Source organism: Psittacula echo, assembly GCF_963264785.1.
Source record: "Psittacula echo genome assembly, chromosome: 22".
Taxonomy (NCBI): Eukaryota; Metazoa; Chordata; class Aves; order Psittaciformes; family Psittacidae; genus Psittacula; species Psittacula echo.
In genome coordinates, this window is record NC_137758.1 from 895,920 (window position 1) to 915,706 (window position 19,787).

General features: G+C 56.1%; 2 protein-coding genes across 2 annotated transcripts in view; one reads left to right on the top strand and one right to left on the bottom strand.

The window, feature by feature from the left end:
• Positions 1-1,545: 1,545 nt before the first annotated feature.
• On the bottom strand, positions 1,546-13,849 carry CSRP1 (cysteine and glycine rich protein 1). Its single transcript, XM_080632956.1, has 6 exons — positions 13,738-13,849; positions 7,844-7,956; positions 3,984-4,152; positions 3,501-3,627; positions 2,214-2,307; positions 1,546-1,924 (listed from the first exon to the last, which is right to left on the bottom strand). Exons 2-6 carry the CDS (start codon positions 7,953-7,955, stop codon positions 1,848-1,850), a joined length of 579 nt encoding a protein of 192 aa, XP_080489082.1. The 5' UTR covers position 7,956; positions 13,738-13,849; the 3' UTR covers positions 1,546-1,847.
• A 2,289-nt stretch (positions 13,850-16,138) lies between these two features.
• The window catches only part of LOC308229088 (protein phosphatase 1 regulatory subunit 12B-like), a gene marked incomplete at both ends in the record, with an annotated part of 66,081 nt that continues 62,432 nt past the window's right edge, over positions 16,139-19,787 (top strand). The window contains one exon of the mRNA XM_080632900.1: positions 16,139-16,426. Within this exon, the coding sequence (XP_080489026.1) occupies positions 16,139-16,426 (288 nt within the window). The remainder of the gene's footprint in view (positions 16,427-19,787) is intronic.

The window sequence follows — 19,787 nt, forward strand, 5'->3', positions numbered from 1 at the left end:
GGGATTCTCTGATTCTATTCAATGGGTTCCATCACCACCAGCCTCCAGGCTGCAGGGTGCTCAGCCACGAGCCAGTCCTCTGGTTCATCTCTTCAGAGGCAGGTTTGGGTCTCACAGCCCCTCCATGCTGGCAGCAGCAAGGGATGGATGCTGCTGGGGGCCATGTGGCTCTGCTGCCTCAAAAGGGAGCTGGGCAACACTTGGGTGCTGTTGTCCGGCACCAGGCTGTGCCCATGCACAGGGAGCAGTAACCAGCAGAGGGTAGCAGATGGTCAGAGCATCCTGCTGCAGTTTGGGCCCGGGGTGCCCGAAAGCACCGGTGATCCCACCTCCAGCCACTGGACCTTGCCCATCACCTCTTCTGGCTTAAGCAGGAGGTTGGATTTGAGACCTCTGCAAGGCCATTCTGCCCGACCTGCCTGTGTCTGTGACCCTGAGAAACCCAAATGCAGCCCTTTCTCCTGGGTTTGACCAGGTCCTAAGGTGCAAACAGCCTCTGTGGGGTCCATCACACTCGGTGTATGTCAGTACATCCCCTCTCTGACACAACCTCTACAGCCATGGGAAGAAGAGACTAAAGAATCATAGAATCAGAGTGGTTTGGGTTGGAAGGGACCTTAAAACTCATCCAGTCCCAACCCTTGCCACAGGCAGGGACACCTTCCACTACAGCAGCTTGCTCCAAGCCCCATCCAACCTGACTGCTGCACATGCTATGTGCCATCCGCTATCACCTCACCGCCCCAAGCCCAGAGCAATGGGACCAGGTAGAATTTGGGTTTCAGGCTGGGAAACCAGGGATTTGGGAGGGGTTTTGAGATGTTTAAAGAGTTACTCCTTGTCTCAGCTTCGTGTGAGACCCAGGCTGTGAGGAACAGGACAAAGTGCTTAAGCCAATAAAGAAGCCCCAGTCCTGCCTCACAGAAGGATTTTTGCCTCTGTTGCGCTTCTCCAGTCACTGCCCACCTCATTTCCCCAAGCACAATGTTTGTAACTTGGAAGGAAAACCATCCAAAACGAAATCCCCTGATGGAGTTCCTAACTCCACGCTGCAGAAAGGGCTGATCCTGTGGGTACATCCCCCCAGTGAAGCCAGAGAATCACAGAAAGGGAAGAGTCTGGATGAAAACCTTTGGGAAGCTGTCAAACTGTCTCTGAATGAGTGCTGTAAGCTCCAGGTTGTAGGTGAAAAGCTGTTGGTTATTCAGCACTGTCTGGAGCAGCACCAGCACTGAGAGGGGTGTCAATAGGGTGTCCATGTTGTGCTACCAACACACCCAGCAGAGTCTGTCCTTGGCCTCCCAGCACCAACCACTCTTCTTCCCATGGATATCCACTGCGGGAGCAGGGAGAGCCCGGCCTGGCTGCCCTACAGAGCTCAGCTGGGCTGGCTCAGGTTGCACCGAGCAGTCCCTGCCTTCCATTGCAAACCATGGCTTCCAACACCCATCCTCCCTCCGCCTCCTGACCCAGCTCTGGTCCCCCCGTGCCACCTCCGGAGCCCCGATGGGGAATGAACTCCAGGCACGGCTCAGTTTGGATGTTTATTGCTGGCACGGCTGAGCGCGCATCCCAGCGGGATGGGCAGCACGGAGCGGGATGTTGCGGGCCTGGCTGCGGGCGGTGTGAGCTGACCCCCCGCCGGCACCCGCACCAGCAGGACCTGATGGGAATGATGCTGGGAATCCCATGGTGTCAGGATGCGCTGGGTCAGGGCGGGAGGACGAGGCTCGTGCTGTGAAGCAGCGGGTGGTTACTGGTGGTGGTGCGGATGCTCGCTGCGGTGCAGTGCTGGTCGAGCAGCACAGGCTGGTACAGAGGAGCCCTGGGTACCGGCTCCTGGTGCCTCACTGCGAGTGGATCAGCGCCCCAGCACCCTGCCCGAAACCAAAGCCTTTGGGACCAAAGTTCTTGGCGTAGCAACCTGCAGAGGATGGGAAGGGAGAGACGGGTAAGGCCGGCAGCTGAACACGAGCAGGTGCCCCCCTCTCAAAGCAGGCACTGCCTAAACAGGCCAGGGTTTGCCGGATTTGTTGGGCAAACAGAGAGGCCCCAGGCACAGCAGGAAACCCAACCAAACCTCAGCCCCATCCTGCTCCATGCACAGGCATTTTCAGCCCCTGCCTCCACCCTTTGCAGCCTGGGACAAGCCAGCGGGGAAGGTGGCACTCACAGGGAAGGGTTGGCACTCACAGGGAAGGGTTGGCACTCACCTTTGCAGTAGATCTCCCCATCTTTGTCTGCCAGGGTGGTGGACTCCAGGCTTTTGCCACACTTGGCACAGCGGAAGCAGGACTTGTGCCAGGACTGTGGGACAGGAGCAGAGCCCGGTCAGACACCCCCTGGGACAGGGAGCAAGGCTCTGGCTACCCAACACCATCACTTCCCTGGTTCTGACCCAAAGCCATTGGCAAAGAGGGTTGGGAACGGGGTGAAAGGTTTTGTGTGGGAAGAATGATCCTCCCAGCCCCGGGGGGAAGATACAGAGAGGAAACATCAGGTGAGAAACACTGCTGAGAGGTTTCACCCTCCTCCAGGAATCATTTGTAAGGAGCAGTCACCCCCCTTTGGGGATTGTCCTCCTGGAGCAGCAGGAGGAGCCCTGCAGGTCACGCAGCTGAGATCCATCATCTGCAGCAGGGATGGGGACCTGCCCCAGCAGTGCAGCCCCAAGGCAGGCAGCAAACAGACACTGAGAATGCAGGAATCAGGCAGCGTTTAAAAATACCCCCAAATATTCTCCCCTTCCTGGCTCTGCCAGGCCTCTGGGGATGCATGAGCTCAGAGGCAGCCCGAGCTGCTCCAGGAGGAATTTAAACAAACCCTTTGGAAAACATGAAACCTTTTTAGGAAGAAAATGTGAAATTCGGGGGCTGGAGCAGGAGGTAGCGGCTGGAGTCATCCAGCAAACATTAGCACATGAAATACGTGCTCTGGAATCCTCGCCGGCTTCGCTCCAGTGTAACTGCTTTGCCAGCTTTGGTTCCTTGTAAACACAGAGGCCAGAAGCCTACCAGGAAGCCCAGATCATGGTTTGGAGGGTAAATTCAGCTTCTGACCCTGGGCTGACCCTCAATGTGCTCATCACAAATCCCTGCGCTGCCAGCCAGGGCACGATGCTGCTGTGGGAGGCCCTTCCTTGTTGACTTGGTGCCTCCTCCCCTCGCTCTGGGGACAGGACAAGCACAGAAGCCCCAGGGAGGACAGAGCACAGCAGGGCCAGCACATGTGGTCAGTGACCGCATCCAGCAGCAGGGACGTCCACTGTCACCTCTGCTGAGCAGGGCTCTGAACCTACAAGCCTGTAAGAGCGGTGCGGCTGGAGAGGTGCAGCTGGAGAACCTGGTTTCCAGACTTGCCAAGATCTCCTTTTGGTGCCAGGCTTTGGTTCCAGGCCACCAAACCCCAAGCTGAGCCTGCAGCAGCCCATGGGTCCATCCAAGACCTTCTCCCTGGTACACACCACTCGCAGTGGCCCATCCATCCCAACCCCTTCTTACCTTTCCACCTCCAATCACCTTCTCGGCTGCATACACGGCTTGGCCACAGCGAGGGCACCCATCAGCACCTCCGACTTTCTGGGCCATTCTGGATGCGTTGGGGTTGGTGGGTCTGTGGGGCTGGCCCCTGTGGGTGGGAGGGAGCTCATGGTCAGGGCTGCACATGATGGAGGAGGGAAGAGCCATGGGATGACACATCCCAGCCCAGTTTGGAAGGGCTTTAGGCACATGGCTGTGTGTTAGGAGGGGATGGGAACATGCTCAGGCAATGAGGACGTGTCCCATCAAGCCCCATCCCACCCTGCAGACAGGGTTCAGCGGGATTCCCCAAGGAGCAGAAGGGCAGAGCAGCTCATGGCATGCTCCAGATGAGACACTGCTGAACTCAGCACGGGCGGCACAGCCCAAGCATCACAAGCAGAGAGATGTGGGGGGAAAGGTGCACACCACAGCCCCGGTTTCAAAAACAAGACTTGAACTCACTCTTCATATTTGATGCCCAGAGACTCGCCCTTGTCAGTGCTCAGGGTCCCTGCTCCCTGCCCGTATCCATAGCCCTTGGGACCGTACTTCTTGCCATAGCAGGACTTGCAGTAGATCTCCTCTCCATGCACAGCAACAGTGGTGCTGTCCAAGTTCTTCTTACAGACCACTGGAAAAGACGGGAGGGTCGTTAGCCTACTCACCCAGAGCTCACTAATTACCTGCAGGAAACAAGTCCTCACAAGGAATGGGAGATCAGCTTTCAAGGAGTAAGGAAACCCTAGACCAGATCCCGGGTAAAGGGAGTGCATGCAAAACAGCTGGAGATAAGGATCACAACAAGAACATTGTCTGGCTTTAAAAGGAAGCAACCACCAAAGCTACAAGGTCGGCACCAAGACAAAGCTCTGTTAACCCTCCCGGTGCTGGTATCCTGCAGATGCACTTAAACCAGGCGAGGTTGAAATTCCCATACAAACGCCTGCAGGGCTCAGGAGCACAGGGATGGATGTCCCTGCCCCCGGCAGACACAGCTCTGCCGCACTGCCCATCCACTGCAAACAGCAATAGTCACTGGGGGAAAGAACAGAGACAAATACATTACTCTTTGTGTTTAAGCAGACCGAAGCAGACCTGCAGCATCACTGCAGCTGATGGGCTGCAAGGGTTGTGGCACATGAGGCTGTTCTCCAGACCCCAAGACAACAACAGAAGAGTTCATGCTACTGTGTCCCCATCCCTGGCAGTGTTCAAGGCCAGGTTGGACACAGGGGCTTGGAGCAAGCTGCTCCAGTGGAAGGGGTCCCTGCCCGTGGCAGGGGTTGGAGCTGGAGGAGCTTTAAGGTCCCTTCCATCCCAAAGCAGTCTGGGATTCTGTGATTTGGGTGTGTGCAGAGGGTGGTCCTAGGTGAGGAACTCTGAGCTGGGTGTTCAAACCTTGGGGATCAACATGGGATGTAAGATAGGACAGGAGGAGACAGCAGCCAGGCTGGGGGTGCAGCTGAGCCCATCCACAGCATGGACTGGGTGCTGGGCTCAGGCTTCATGGACTCTCCTCCTTACTTTTAGGTTTCCCTGCCTTCTGTCCCAGCTCTGATCTCAGCCCCCGCCTTGGCTTAAATCCCTTCCTGGCACACACCACCCGGCAAGCAGCACCCAAACCGGCTCGCAGGGATCCCCGCTGCCTGCCTGGGGCAGGATCCAGGCGCCGGGGGCAGAGTCCACAGCGCTGGCAGCCACCCTGCACAGCGCCTGTTCCAGCAGCCACCCAGCCCTCCCATCCCACTCACAGGCCTTAAATGTCGAGGCTCTCAGCAGCCTCTTGGCCTCTTTGCCTGCAGAAGCGTTCCTTGGCCTTTACCAATATCACAGGAATGCAAACAGAGCACAAACCACAGCTCCGAGCGCAGCCCCGTTACTAAATATGGACCGTGGAGAGCCCTGAGTGCTGCTGCTGGGAGCAGGAGGTGGAAAAGGAAACGTCTCCGGCCATCTAAGGAGGATCCGACAGGGTCCTCTCCTGGCTATGAGCTCCCCCCCCACCTCCAAACCCACGAGGGCAGGAGCAGCATCCTTGCTGAGATTGACCAGCTCTGGTTAGCTGCTCCTGTAGGTACCGGGCTGGTGCTGGGGCTCTCTGAATCACCCTGGAGCTCATCGGGAGCACCCAGACAGACCCTCCAGGAGGGGAATTCAGGCACATTTAAAGAGCTTTTCCTAATGATCCCAATGGCACTTTCTCCCCTGGGTGGGTTTAGAGTTCTAACTCAAGCTTCCCCAGTCCCTCATCTGCACTAGCACAGACCAGACCTTTGAGAGGCAGCAGGAAAATCCTTTCCCTGCTTCCTAGAAATCAGCCCCCAGCTCCTGGCTTCTGCATCGCAGGAATTCCAGCACAAAGCACTCACCCAGTTAAGGACCCTTTGTTTTTCTAAGAGCTCCACAAAACAATTAGACAAGAGCTGCTGCCACTTCCAGAGGCCAAACGGTCTCATTACACAACATTCCTGCCGTGCTGTTGACTCAGCTGGAGCGATGCCACCGAGTCAATCACCAGGGCACTCCCTCAGCCCATCTCCGGTGCTAATGCACTGTGGTATGTTTGGCTCCTTTCTGATTGCTTTTGGGGCAGGGCAGGTCAAAGTGTTTGTTTTTCTCCCCTAAAGATAACGGCTTCAAGCTCCCTGATGGGGCCCAAGCACAGCACTGGGGGACAAGCTGGGAACCTGAGTTTGGAGCTCAGTGTCACCCGCAGCCTGTGGCATGGAACTGGGAAGAGCCGCAGCCTGAAGCACAGCCTGCCCACAGGCAGGATGGGCAGAACCTCTGGGATACATGGGAGGGGTTTATGAACATCTCAAAGCACAGGGACAGGAGCCCCATTGGACCACTCCCTGGTGACCTGCTTCCATGCGATGACCTTCTTCTCCACTTTGGCCATGTATTTCCTTCTTGAAGCAATGCCTTTTGTCCACTTGTCTGACTCTGGGTGCCAATACGGCATGGCAGAAGCTGCCCCTAGCAATCCAGACGTGTGCAGAGGGCCACAGGGAAGGGCAGATGCAGTGCAGTGAGTGGGATCTCAGCCCCCATATTGAGTTTCTCCACTGACATGGGCTCGGATGGTAAAAGCCAGTGGTGGAGGAAAACAAGGGCAACATTCACCAGCCTCCTTATCTGAGTCTGTAGAAGAACCAGGGCTTCCTGCTGAGGAAAGTGGCTGCAGCACAGGCACAGCACAGGGAAAGCCTCTCTGCAGCATCCCTTCCTCATCCTCTCGAGCCAAAGCAAGGTTTCCAGCCTGGAAACTCCCACACAGAGAGCTACCGGCCACGCTGCGCAGGGAGCAGGGATGGAGCAGCAGCTCCCCTCACATCTGCATCCATCTGTGCACGCCACATCCCAGGAGCCTGGCCAAGTCTCTGGTGTCCGTGCCAGGTGGACGCAGGAGCACAGCCCCATGGGGACACTGGTATTTCCCTGCTGGCATAGGTCTACTGAGATCAGTTCTGGCTGAGTGCCTGTTTATAGGCCTGAGCTCTGCTCACTGCCCATATGGCAAAGATCCCGCCTGCGCTCCCTGCTGCAATGGGATAGTGTTATGGAAGCAGGGACCAGGCAGAAACATTAAACCTCAGAAGATGTTAAACCCTGCTCTGAGGACGCACTTGCCTTGCTGCTGTGCCAGATGCAGAATGGCACATCATGATGATGAGCCATCAGCACACACAGAGCAACGTGTGTGGTGCTGCTAGCACATGATCCTGATAGCCTGCAAGGGTAGGGGACACAACGCTGGTAAAACACAGGCTGAGGATATGGGTCATCTTTGTATTTAAAGACCCTGCAGCCCCCTGGATGTGGACACCCAGGTTTAAAGAGCTGCTCTCAGCACTGTACCACTGCTCGCCTGTCCCTGCACTGCTGCCCTCGTATCGCCAAAGGGAGGGGAAGGGTCTGGGGACCTGCAGCATGAGCCCAAGAGTACGTGCAGCATCTCTGCAGGGTCTCTGCACTGAGGTAGCCCACAGTCTCCTGCTTCCATCAGCAGAAGGGCCAGGACAGGCCTTCATCTTCCTCCCATCATCTCCAGGGACACAAGGGCAGATCCCATGCCAGTCTCCAAGGCACAACCACCTTTTTAGTGCAGCAAAGCCACTTGGAAGATTCAAGGTAGCATCACCCCAGAGCACTGCATGGGACGTGCCACCTGCTGCCACCACTGTTCAGACAGTCTCTGTCTCTTGCTCCAATCCTCGCTCAGGGAAAGGCTCCTGAGCATCCACCCAGCCCATAAACACAAAGCTGATGGGTGCTGCCTGGATGCGGGGCGGGAGGGCAAGGGAAGGGCTGGTACTCACTGCACAAGAAGCAGGACTTGTGGAAGCTGTTGCCTTCGCATTGCACTTCCTCGGCGAAGTACACGGCCTTCTGGCAGACACCACACTTCTTCCCTCCTCCCCAGTTCGGCATCCTGCAGAGACAGCATGGGCAGGAACAGTGTCAGGGAGGGAGGTCAGGCAGGGAGGGGGCAGGAGGCAGGGACGGGCGCAGGAGGCAGGGACGGGCGCAGGAGGCAGGGACAGGGCAGAGCGAGTGAGCTGTAGCAGGCACCCACAGCAGTGCTCCAGCAGCTGTTCCACATCTGCACGTGCAGACACCACCCATGTTTGCTGCCTGCACACCCACAGGGCTGTCATTAGCAGAATGAACCCAGCACCCAGCAGTATGAGCTGCCTCCTGAGGACCACTGCTCCTGCCAGCCAGGAGCAGCAGAAATCCCGCTGTTCCCAAAGCCGTGGGACCTCACAGCTCCTTTCTGTGCCAGGAAAAGGAAGGAAGCAGGACAATGATGGGAAACTGTGCTTACAGAGGTACCCACGGCACTGACCTCATGAGCTCACAGCCCTGCTATGGCCCCTGGACTGAGCAATGCAGCGGTGCCAGGATGGGTGATTCTTGGTGCAGGACAGGGTACAAGTTGTCACCGTGGCTGGAAACAGCTCCAGCTTCTCCTCCCCAAACATCCCTTCCATTTCTGCCACCACAAGGCAGGGATATAGTGAGCGTTACCCAAAGGGCAGAGCTGACCCCTGATACCACCAGGCTCTTGTCCCCTATAGCATCATCAGCTTCTGCCTTGCCTGGCCATCTCCCTGTACAAGCTTCTACACCTCCTCCAAGACTGCAGGTACAAGGAAGTCCACAGCCCCAGGGATACAGGCTCATGCCCAGGGCAAAGCACCAGCCCAGGCTACCAAGCGGCTCCTTGGCAGGACAGAAATGCTTCTATTTCTCTCTCCTTTTTCCTGAAATGATTCTGGTGAGATGTGGTCAAGAGGCCCCTTGGTCTGCGAATTTGCAGATAACCCCAAAACACTGTGAGCAGTGAACAGAAGTAGCAGAGCTCCAACCCTGAGGTGCCTTCATGCTTCTGAAGACCAGGCCAACATAAACCTGAAGGCATTCAAGCACCAAAGTCCTACAAGGAGATTCTGAGCAGGGTGCTTGGTGGAGGAGGCTAAGGAGGATCTAACAGCAACCAAAGCACTTTGCCAAAACACTTTTTGGTGGTGCCCAATGACATAAGAAAGGTGATGGGCACAAGCTGCAGCTTGGAAGGTCTCCAGAGGCCTCTCTCCATCAACACTCATGGAATTCTCCATCCTTCTCCCATGTGGGGGCAGGCAGCAGAAATCACTCTCCCCATGTGCTTCCCGACTCCCAGATAGCTAAAGCAGCAGGACAAGGTCCCCCAGACCTGCCTGGCAGGAGAGGGACGTCAAACACAACAGGACCAGGGCCTGTATAAACATCAAACAGGGTGGAGAGGGAGGAGGAAGCGCTGAGAGCCCTCTGTTCCCAGAGCACAGCGAGATCTCGGTACCTCCCAGTACATGGAAAGGGGAAGTTGTGCTCAGCCTGGTTTAACAGCGGGCAGGCAGCAGGGGCACCGCCTGCAGCCCAGCGGCTGTGCTGGCTCCAGGGGCAGCAGCCGTGCCGCGGTGCGATCCCAGCGCATGGGAAGTCTCTCTTCTGAATGCGCTGCGGTGCCAGATCCCTCCCTTCCAGCCCGGTCATCCCAGTCCCAGCCTTTGGATTGCCTTAAAAGGACACAAAGCGTTCCTCTCCAGAGCCTGTTTTTTCCTCCTGCGCCTGGAGGAGGACCCGACCTGATTCAGGAGTTTCCTTGGAGGGCAGAAACACGCAGCAGCATCAGGGGCCCGCTGGCCCTCTTTGTCCCTGTGTGTGCCAGACCCCTGGTCAGCAATAACAGAACATTGGCACCCCCCTGCCCCTGTGCTCCTGCCCATCCCCACCACTCCCTGCCCCACACAGGGTGATCAGCATCGTGCTCAGGGACAAGCTGCCTCCTGTGGTTTGGAGCCTGCTGGGCACCTTTTCTTTCCCTTTACAGCAGCAGTGAAGGAAGAGGCTCTGTTTGTCCTAAACAACGCGGTTCATCTGCCCAAACTGAGACACCAGCAGTGGGGGCACATTCCCTGAGCTCCTGCAAGTCTGTGGGAGGAGAAAGGATGCTTCTGGGCGAAGCTCATCTGATGTTTGCCTCAAGAGGGGATCGAGCCCTTTTGCTGCTTCTTTTCCTCCATCCACCATGGAAGGTTGCATTTCAAGCCATGTCACAGTGATTTCAGTGGGCAAAGCCGCATCCCAGCAAGGCCTCCTGGCACACACCAGGGTGTGGGGAGAGACCATGAAAATGAGTTTGTCCTGGGGATACCCAGGCTTGTGACAGCTCACAGCCGGGCACAGGGGAAGCCTGAGATAAGATTTACTTGCTGGGAATGCCCTCTTAGACCACAGCGTGCACAGGCACATGCTGAGAGCCACAGGAGACACCAAAAAGCAGTTTCTGCTACAGGACAGTATCAGCAGGAAAGAAAAAGAAGCGGAGCACCCTGCTCATGGAGCCCAGGACCCACACCAGCCATCTCAGAAGCCAACTTCCAAGACCAACTGGTCATGACCATCCCAATTCCATGAGTAATGACTAGTGGAAGCCATGTCACAGAGTTTGCAACCCTTCCAGCATGGTTTTTTGCTGGAATTGCGGGTATTTTGCACCATGGAGCTCACACCATTTTCTGCCCCATTGCAACACACAGTGAGCGCGGTCCCACTTCTCTGTATCACTCTGGACCCACCCACAATGAGGAACAGGAGGCAACAGTCCTGCAGCCAGAGACCTTGCTGGGCATAAGGCAAGAGACAAACCCAGGGCTGCCAAAACACAAGATTATTTTCCTTCCTCCTGCAGCTCCACATCCCATGTACCACAGCCTCACAGCTAACACAGCCCTACAGACAGCATCATCCCTGGCAGTGTTCAAGGCCGGGTTGGATGGGGCTTGGAGCAAGCTGCTCTAGTGGAAGGTGTCCCTGCCCATGGCAGGCGTTGGAACCGGATGAGCTTTAAGGTCCCTTCCAACACAAACCAGGCTGGGATTTTACGATCCTCTGCACCAGGCATGGCTCAGCCCTGGAGCTGGCCCATCGTCTGCTCTCCATCAAAGGGGCCTCAAAACCCAAGATACCAGCTTTAACCAAGAGCTGTGTCACTGGGCAGTGCAGACATGAGCGAGGCCCACACAGAACCAGCCAGGTCTGACACTTCTGGAGATCAGTTTTAGTGTCTGATGTCTGACCCTTTGCATTTCGCTGGGTCAAATGCAAGCCACAGACTCACCCGTGTTTCAGATGGGCTCGTGTTGCACCAGCCCAGGAGGCAGTCAAGGCTATGCTAAACCATCAGCATAGACCAGTATGGAACCAGTATGGCCTGGTGATTTGGGATGTCCTCTAAACCTGGGCTGTAAGGGGAAGAAGCAGTGAGCAGATGAAGCCAAGTAGGAACACACGGTCAGCCTCTCCTTAGATCAGTGTGCAAAGCTGGCAGCCCCCTGTCAGAGAGTGGCTGGGATCAAACTGCTGGAGCTGAAGCAGCATCTGCCACCGTGTGCTGCTATGGGAGCACCCAGAGAACCAGAGCATCATAGAATACCAGGCTGAAGGATCATCTGCTACAACCTTCCTAGGCAAAGCATGACCTAAACTATATGTCCGAGCACCCTGTCCAGCCAAATCTGAAGTGTCCAACAGCGTCAAACAGCAGTGCAGGTTCTCCCAGCTATGTGCTACTTGTATCCTACAGTAATCAATAGCAGAGCAATCACTTTGTGCTTGGAGGAGATCACTGAGGAACAGAAGACTCATGCTGGCCCCCGTAAAAGGTTCTTTCTTTGTTCCAATCAGTGTTAATACAAGTGGATGGCAGAAAACACCATCAGTGCTGCGTGAACTTCACTCCCTAGAATGTTCACAGCAGTCCACACAGGATTATTACACAGCCTGGCAAAAGGGACAAGTCAGAGGGGAAGAAACCATAGCAGGAGCCCCAGGCCCTGGGGTCTGATCAGTGCCTGCCAGTGCAGAGAGCATGAAACGAGCAGAAATCTGAAGCAGGAGGCACCAAGACAGATGGGACGTGTGGGCAGAGCAGGAAGGGACCAGTTCACGGAGATAACAGGGAACACCATGTGGTAAATCACCAGGACAGAGCACCAGGGACTCAGCACCAGTAACTGCCATCAGGCCATGGAGGACTCTGCCCCAGACAAACGGCGCCTGTCACAAAGCAGCTTTCACATCACCTGGGCACAGGCAATAACCTGGGCACACACAATAACACTGCAAGAGGGAGATGGGAACCTCACCCCTGTCCCCCCGCCACGTCAGCTGGGTGGAGCAGTGCCTGCGCTGCCAGCAGTGTAAGCAAAGGTCGTTGGTGGTGGTGAGCTGGTGAGCCTGAGGAGGGCAGGGGCCTGAGACTGGTGAGCATCAGGACACGGCAAAGCCCTGGGCATCAACAGGGAGAAATCAAAGAACTGAACAGGAGATGCGGCTGTATCAGAGCAGGCATCTCTGAGGGCTTTGCCATGACAGAAGGCAGAAAGTCAGGAGGGTCCATGGTCCCCTCACATGCAGCTCATCTACTCTACAGGTCCTGATGCAGCACAGCCTGGCACTGCCTCTGCTGCAATCACTGAGGCAGCTTCCAGGTTTGCTGGGCCAGGGAAACGGCTGGTATGGCCAGTGCTGCCCGGAGCCGGGCTGTTGCCTGTGGACCAGCACGCCATGGATGCTGCCCACACTGCTTCCAAGCCTTGGCTGCAAAGGCAACTTGATCCCAGCTGCGTTCCTCAAAGAAAAAACTATTTTACCCAAAAAAAAAAAAAAAAAAAAAAGCCTAAAGAATTTCCAGGGATGCCAAGAAAAGCTTCCCGTCGGAATCCGAGTCCATAACCTGACCAAGCTCACTTGAGCTTTTGCAAAGCCCTTTATCGGTTACATCCTTGTCATTCTGTGCTGCCTCCCAGCAGCAGGGAGCCTAGAAGACAAACGGGTCACTCCAGAGGTTCAGGCACTGACATCCCAGCCGGAGAGACCCCGATCCAGGGGACAGGAGAGGCCGACAGTGAGCCTGAGGCTGGGCAGACGGAGCCACCGACCCGCGGGAGCAGGGAGGGCACCATGGTCCTCCCCAGGACCAGGAGTGGCCACAGACACTGCCCCCCCAATCCCAGCCTCACCACGAACCACCGGGAGATGCAGCATCCAAAGCCCATCTCACACCAAACACTACTTCAGCGCTTCACCTTCTCACCCGCTCCATCCCTGTCTCTGTTTGCCAAGTGCTCATCAACACCCGCTCCTACGCGCTGGCTCCGGTGCCAGCTCGGAGGTTTGGGAAGCGGCTCCTGCGTGTACCCCGCCAGCTCCTCCGCACCGGAACATCAGCGCACGGCAGCGGAGAGGCCGGAGCTGGCCCGGTCTCCGCGGTGTGAGCTTCACTCACAGCAAAGTGACAAGGGAACGGGATGAAAGGGCCGAGCGAGGACTACAGCCCCGAGGTGTCTCATTGCGAAGCGGGGAGTAACGCGAGCAGAAGGTCGGGCGTGCCGGCGGGCAGCACCCGCGGATGCCCGCTCTCTGCCGCGTTAGCAAAGTTCACCTTTCTTTCTGATGCAAGAGCTTTGGCTTCCGCATGTGCCCCATGTGCGCGCACACGGCAGGGTCCGCGCTCCCCGCCCCGCATCCCACCCGGTGGGTGATCCCGAGGGATGCGGCAGCTCCGAGGATGGAACCGCCAGCCCGGGCGGGGACCTGAACCGTTGGCTCCGCAACGGTACCGAGCACCGGAGGGGCCCCGCGGCTGCCCCCGGCCCGCACCTACCTGCAGCTGGGCCGGGCCGGACGGTGTCGGGAGCGGCGCTGGGGCCGGCGGCCGCCCGGGGCTTTTGTTGGCGGCGGGAGAAGGCGGGTCGCGGGGCGGCGGCGATTTGCGCTCGGCGCCAGCCGGGCCTGATGTCACGGTGGCCGCCGCCCCGAGGGCCCCACGGAAGGAGGAACCAACGGGCCGGGACCGCCACCGGGAGCCCCGGCCCCGGGGTCCCCATCACCGGCCCTGGGGACCTGGGGAAGCACGGCCTCGGTGCTGGCCCAGCCCCACACCAGTGGGAATCTCCCCCCATCCCACTCCCACAGCCGGGTGTTCTGCTGATGGACAGGGAACACCACAAGGTGATCACACACTGGCTGTATAATATGCAGAGTTTATTAAACAAGCACACTAGAGCCAATAAGCACACTAAAGCAAGCACACTAATGTGAATTAGGTAAATATTTCTCTATGTATAATGAATAAGTACAACAAAACAAATCAGAGATATAGGTATAAAGTAAAGTAGTGAAGAAAGGCAGCAATATATTAAATTATTACTGCATAGAGAGAAAAGAGATTAAGAAGAAATGCTTCACCAGTTACCACTGGATCATCATCCAGGCCCACAATTCCAGCTGGGAATACAATACACTGTGGCAAACAACATACTTTGTAATATTGCTCAGTCATGAGAGGGAATCAGCTCTCAGCTAGGTTCCCATCCATTATATGGGGTGAACACTTCGGAGCAGCCATGGCGGCTCCCTAAAGCCCATGGGCTGGTTACCAATCACAGAGCCATAGAATCATGTAATCAGCTAGGTTGGGAAAGACCTTTAAGATCACCCAACCCAAGAGTACCCCAGCACTGCCAAGTCCTCATTAAACCACATCACTGAGGGCCTGGTCTACATGGGGTGTGAACACTTGCAGGGACGGTGACTCCAGCACTGCCCTGAGCAGCCTGTTCCAATGCCTGACTTCAAGGAAGAGATGCCTGTCAGATGTCCCACAGCCCCTGCCATGCCCTCACCATGCACGCTGGTCCCCTTCATGCCAAAACGTCCTGGGAACAGCCTAGAGGAAGTGCGGCTGCAGGGCCATGAAGAGAGGCTGCTGTGAGTGCCATCCGCTGTCACTTCCTGCATGAGGAGCTGCCTTTGCTGCTTGCAGCTGTGAAGCTGTATTTTGAATATAGCCTTTCAAAGTACAAATGGTGTTGGCCCCAGCACAAGAGGGACGTGGAGCTGTCGGAGCGAGGCCAGAGGAGGCCATGGAGATGCTGCGAGGGCTGGAGCAGCTCTGCTCTGGAGCCAGGCTGGGAGAGCTGGGCTGGGGCAGCCTGGAGAAGAGAAGGCTCCTGAAGGGGAGACCTGAGAGCAGCTCCAGTGCCTAAAGGGGCTGCAGGAAGCCTGGAGAGGGGCTTGGGACAAGGGCCTGTAGGGACAGGCCAAGGGGAATGGCTTTAACCTGCCAGAGGGGAGACTGAGATGAGCTCTTAGGCAGAAGCTCTTCCCTGTGAGGGTGCTGAGGCGCTGGCCCAGGGTGCCCAGAGAAGCTGTGGCTGCCCCATCCCTGGCAATGTTCAAGGCCAGGTTGGACACAGGGGCTTGGAGCAAGCTGCTCCAGTGGAAGGGGTCCCTGCCTGTGGCAGGGGTTGGAGCTGGAGGAGCTTTAAGGTCCCTTCCAACACAACCGAGTCTGTGAGTCTGTGAAATGCCACTGGTCTGGGGGACGTGTCAGCGACCATTGATCAGTGCGCTCCTTCTGCGGTTCCTCTGGTGAATAACCTGAGGCAAATCCCCTGTTGGGTACCACAGAACAACCTGAGGGGCAGCCCCTCCGCTGGGCACCGTCGCCGCCTGCCAGGAGAGGGATGCTCAGCACGCAGAGCACCGCGGGCTGCTGCAAGGACGCTGCAGCCACGAGAAGGCGCAATGGAGCCAAACGCCACTGGAAACCTTCCCGATTCGGGCCGGTAGAGCTGGGAACCCGCTGGGGCTGTGCCTCTCGCCCAGCTCCTCTGGGGCTGGGGCCGCCCCGGCCATCGCTGCTCCTCGGCCCTGCCCGGTGCCGCGGGCCCAGCGGGCGGCGCTGCCTCCTCGCCCCGCAGCCGCTCGGTAGGCGGGAAGTGGCCACTGCGATGGCGGCCGCCGGCGGGGGCTGCTGGGAGTTGTAGTCCAGTGCCGGGCAGGTGCAGCGGCGCGCGGGGGCTGCCGGGAGTTGCAGTCCTTCCTGCCCGGGCAGGTGCGGTGGCGCCCGCCTGAACTACATGTCCCGGCATGCCGCGGGGCGCGGGCGGCGCGGGCGCGGCGGCGGCGGTGGGGGCGTATCGAAGATGGCGGCGGGGGCGCTGCGCCCCGCTCCGGGCTGAGGTGCGGCGCGGTCCCTGTGCCTCAGTGCGGCGGCGGCGATGTCAGAGCCGGAGCACCTGGGCGGGAAGCGGGCCGAGTCGGCGCGGCTGCGGCGGGCAGAGCAGCTGCGGCGCTGGAAGGGCTCCCTGACCGAGCAGGAGCCCGTGGCGCCGGGGGGCGGCCGGGGCCGACACCGCGGCGATGGGGGGTCCCGCGTCCGTTTCGAGGAAGGCGCCGTCTTCCTGGCCGCCTGCTCCAGTGGGGACACCGAGGAGGTGAAGCGGCTGCTGGGCCGCGGCGCCCGCATCAACACCACCAACGTGGACGGGCTGACAGCCCTGCACCAGGTACCGGCGGCCCGGCGCTGGGGCGGGGGGAGTCGGGCCCGGGCTGCGGGTTGTTGTGGGGGGGACTCGGCCTCATCCCTCCGCGACGCTTCCCTGCGCTCCTCACTGGGGCACTGGCGCTCGGGAGGACGCGTTTCGGGGGCGCCCCGGTGCTGTCGGGGGTGCGCTCAGGCAGCGGGTTGTTTATAAGCAATACAGCTTCGAGCCCCGTCAGTGTCCGGGTGCCGTGCTCACGGCAGCGTGTTCGGGACCTCATAGGAATATTGAGTGGCTCAATTAGCAAAAGAAAGCAGTGGGCTGGCAGAGTCGATTCATTCATTTTTGGAAAACTTCCTCTTTGTGCTTGGGATCTGCTGAAATAGGGAAGATTTCCGGCCGGGGGGTTAGTTTTTGCAAGGTCAGAAGCGTCTCCTCCGCTTCTGTGTTGTGTTGTATTAGAGTTGCCTTGAAACTCCCCAAACGGCTCTTTGGCAACCTCTGCAGAGACCAGAGGGTGCCCGCGTCTCAGACAGGTGACATGGGTTCTATTAATATTCATCCAAATGTGCTGAAGATGATACAAAAGTGGGTGCAGAAGTTGGCTCCGGAGCGGTAAAGCCTCCCCTGTCTGGAAGCATGTGCTGTGTTTCACCCGCAGCGTGTGCTGTCACTGTGTAAATGAGCAGGAATGTGAGGGAGCCTGTGAAATCACTGTCCTTTAATACTGGGAAACCTGTTGCTGTTGAAGACTGGTTCAGGATTCAGCAGGGCTTGTGAAATCAGTGTCCCGGATTGTTGCATCTGGTCAGTGAAATGGATCTGATTTGAATCCAGGCCAGGCTCAGGAAGAACGTTTTCTTAGCTCAAGATCTGGTAGATTAAGCATGGAGCGTAGCGATGGGGCTGGGAAAAGCAACACAGTCCAGGAATGACATCTGGAAATAATGTGTTTGTAAAGAATAATGCTTTAATAGCACAAATAGCAGGATAATTGAGTTGATTGGGCTTTCTGCTTTGCTGGGCTGGTATTACTGAACTGAAGCACTGGGACATGTAGAAGCTCACTTGCTGGTGGCTGTCACTGAGCAAGGGGCAGCGATGTTTGTTCATTTTGTTCTGGAGTTCCAAAAATAAGTTATGAAGCAAAGAGCACAGGAACTTATGGACCGACAGGTTGGGTACGGCTTCAGCTGGCAAAGCAGTGAACTTTGTAATGCGTCAGCTTGTTCTTTTTTGGTATGGCAAATAGGTTACACTGCATTAGTAATCCCCAGTACAGCACGAATACGTGTATTATCAGATCAAGAAGCGATCATATAGGCCTTAGTATGAGCCAGTTACTGAAGAGCTGGTTACTGAAAGCATTTCAACAAGCAAGAAGGCTGAATCTAAGGTGGGTAGAAGTGTGGTGGAAGTGGGATGACTTCATGAGGGCTTCCCAGCCAGGACTGATTGTGATCTCCTCAGAAGATCCCATGTTATCTTCTTGATGTGTGTAAGGTGAGGCTTGGCCAACAGAGTATCCTGAAGTGCATTAGACCCACCAGACCATGATCTCTGCAAGGTCAAGCCTCTTGCCAAGCCACATATTGACAAGCAAGCTGCAACTGTAATTCTGTGTACCTGTCTTAGGAGCCAAGGATGGGGTAACATTGCACACTGTAACACTGAGGGCTTGATACTTGAAATAGCTTTTAGGTGAGTGAGTGGCCAAGCATATGGGAGCTGTACAAGCAACTCTTTCTTCAGCAACTTCACAGGAAGGGAGGTTGGCTTGACTTTGACTTTAATAAAAGCTTGGTTTCAGTGCCCTGTTGCTGTAGTAGCAGTTTCTCATCTGCACATCTCCGACAACACCAAAGAGATGTTCTTGTGCACCCAAATGGAACAGACACCCGTTTGTTAAAGGTTTTGTTGTACGTGTGTATCCTGAGTCTAGAAATCTATATCAGGTGAAAATGCTGATTGTCAGGTTGGAGAGGTTGCTGTGAGTTCCTTATCACTATGCGGGTCCAAAATAGGTTGTATGTGTCTTGGGGAATGATACTGCCTGTGCTCAAGCATCAGCTGAGGTGTGGTTAGGCTGAGGGTCCCCAAGGTGCTGCTTGACAAATGACATGAGTGGAGCAGACATGAGGATGTTTTTATAACTTCTCTTAGTATTAGACCCAAAACGTGATGAGATACAGGGGGCAGATGGTGGTGACAACCGCTCTGGTTTAATACTTGTAAAACCAGGTGGCTGTGCAGTGAGGAAGGAAACCCCACATATTGAAGAGGCGACTTTGTGGAAGGGAAGATCGGGTATGAATCTTTGGTTAAAGATCTTTAATATTAAGTGAGGCTCACTGTGTACAGACAAATGTCTTTTTAGGCAATGGAAGTGGGAACACAGTCAGTTGACTGAATTTACCAGAGTCACCATCAGCTTCTGCAAAGTCTAAGACCAATCCGACAGCTTGGGTTAGTTTGCTTGATGTGCCCAGTGCCCCCCAATGTGCTGTGACGTTCAGCACCAGTAAACCTACACTTTCTCTAGAGCGTGGTCCGCTGTGACTGAGAGCCGTTGTGTACTCGCTGCGTGAGGAGCTGCCTTGGCTATATTTAGCTGTGGAGCTGTATTTTGAAAATAACCTTTTAAATTACAAGTGAGGCTTCCGAGCCTCCAGCTTGCATCGTGCTCCTTGTTGGGAGCATCAGGTGCAGCATAAAGCCACACCACAGGCCAGTGTCTGCTCCCTGCCTTGTGGCTTCAGTTATACTTTACCTCAGTGCCTGCAAAGTGCTTCTGGGTGAACATCAATCCCATCTTCTCAGTGATTAACTTAATTCATTGACTAGAGTGTATTTTTGGCAATGGCTTTGTGTGTAATGCAGAAGCATTGAATCATAGAATGGTTAAGGGTTGGAAGGGACCTTAAAGATCAGCTAGCTTCAACCCCAAACATGAACCTGGTCTTAAATGCTTCCAGGGATGGGGCATCCACAACTTCTGGAAGTGCTTAAGGAAAGGGAGACATTACCTCAGTGTGAGTGAACATTTATAAATCAAGAAAACCACTACCGGTAGGTGAAACAGCCTGGTGGTGACAGTTGGACATCTTTGGTGTTTGGAGGTGGTGGGAAGGGGGCATGAAATGTTTTCTCTTCCTCCTGAGCAACAGATGGAACCTGAGAGTAAACGTGAATGAAAATTGAGTCTTAAGGGAAAAAGTTCTGGTGCTTCCAGTTGGGAAGGCGTCTCCCAATGGAACAGGCAGTGCTTCTTTAAGGCATCTTTAAGGGCTGATTCACCAGTGATGACAGCAGAAAAGATTGTTTATCCTCTGCTTGCCCTTTGATTTACCTGCTGTTTCCCTTTTTGCCTGTTCCATGGAGACAT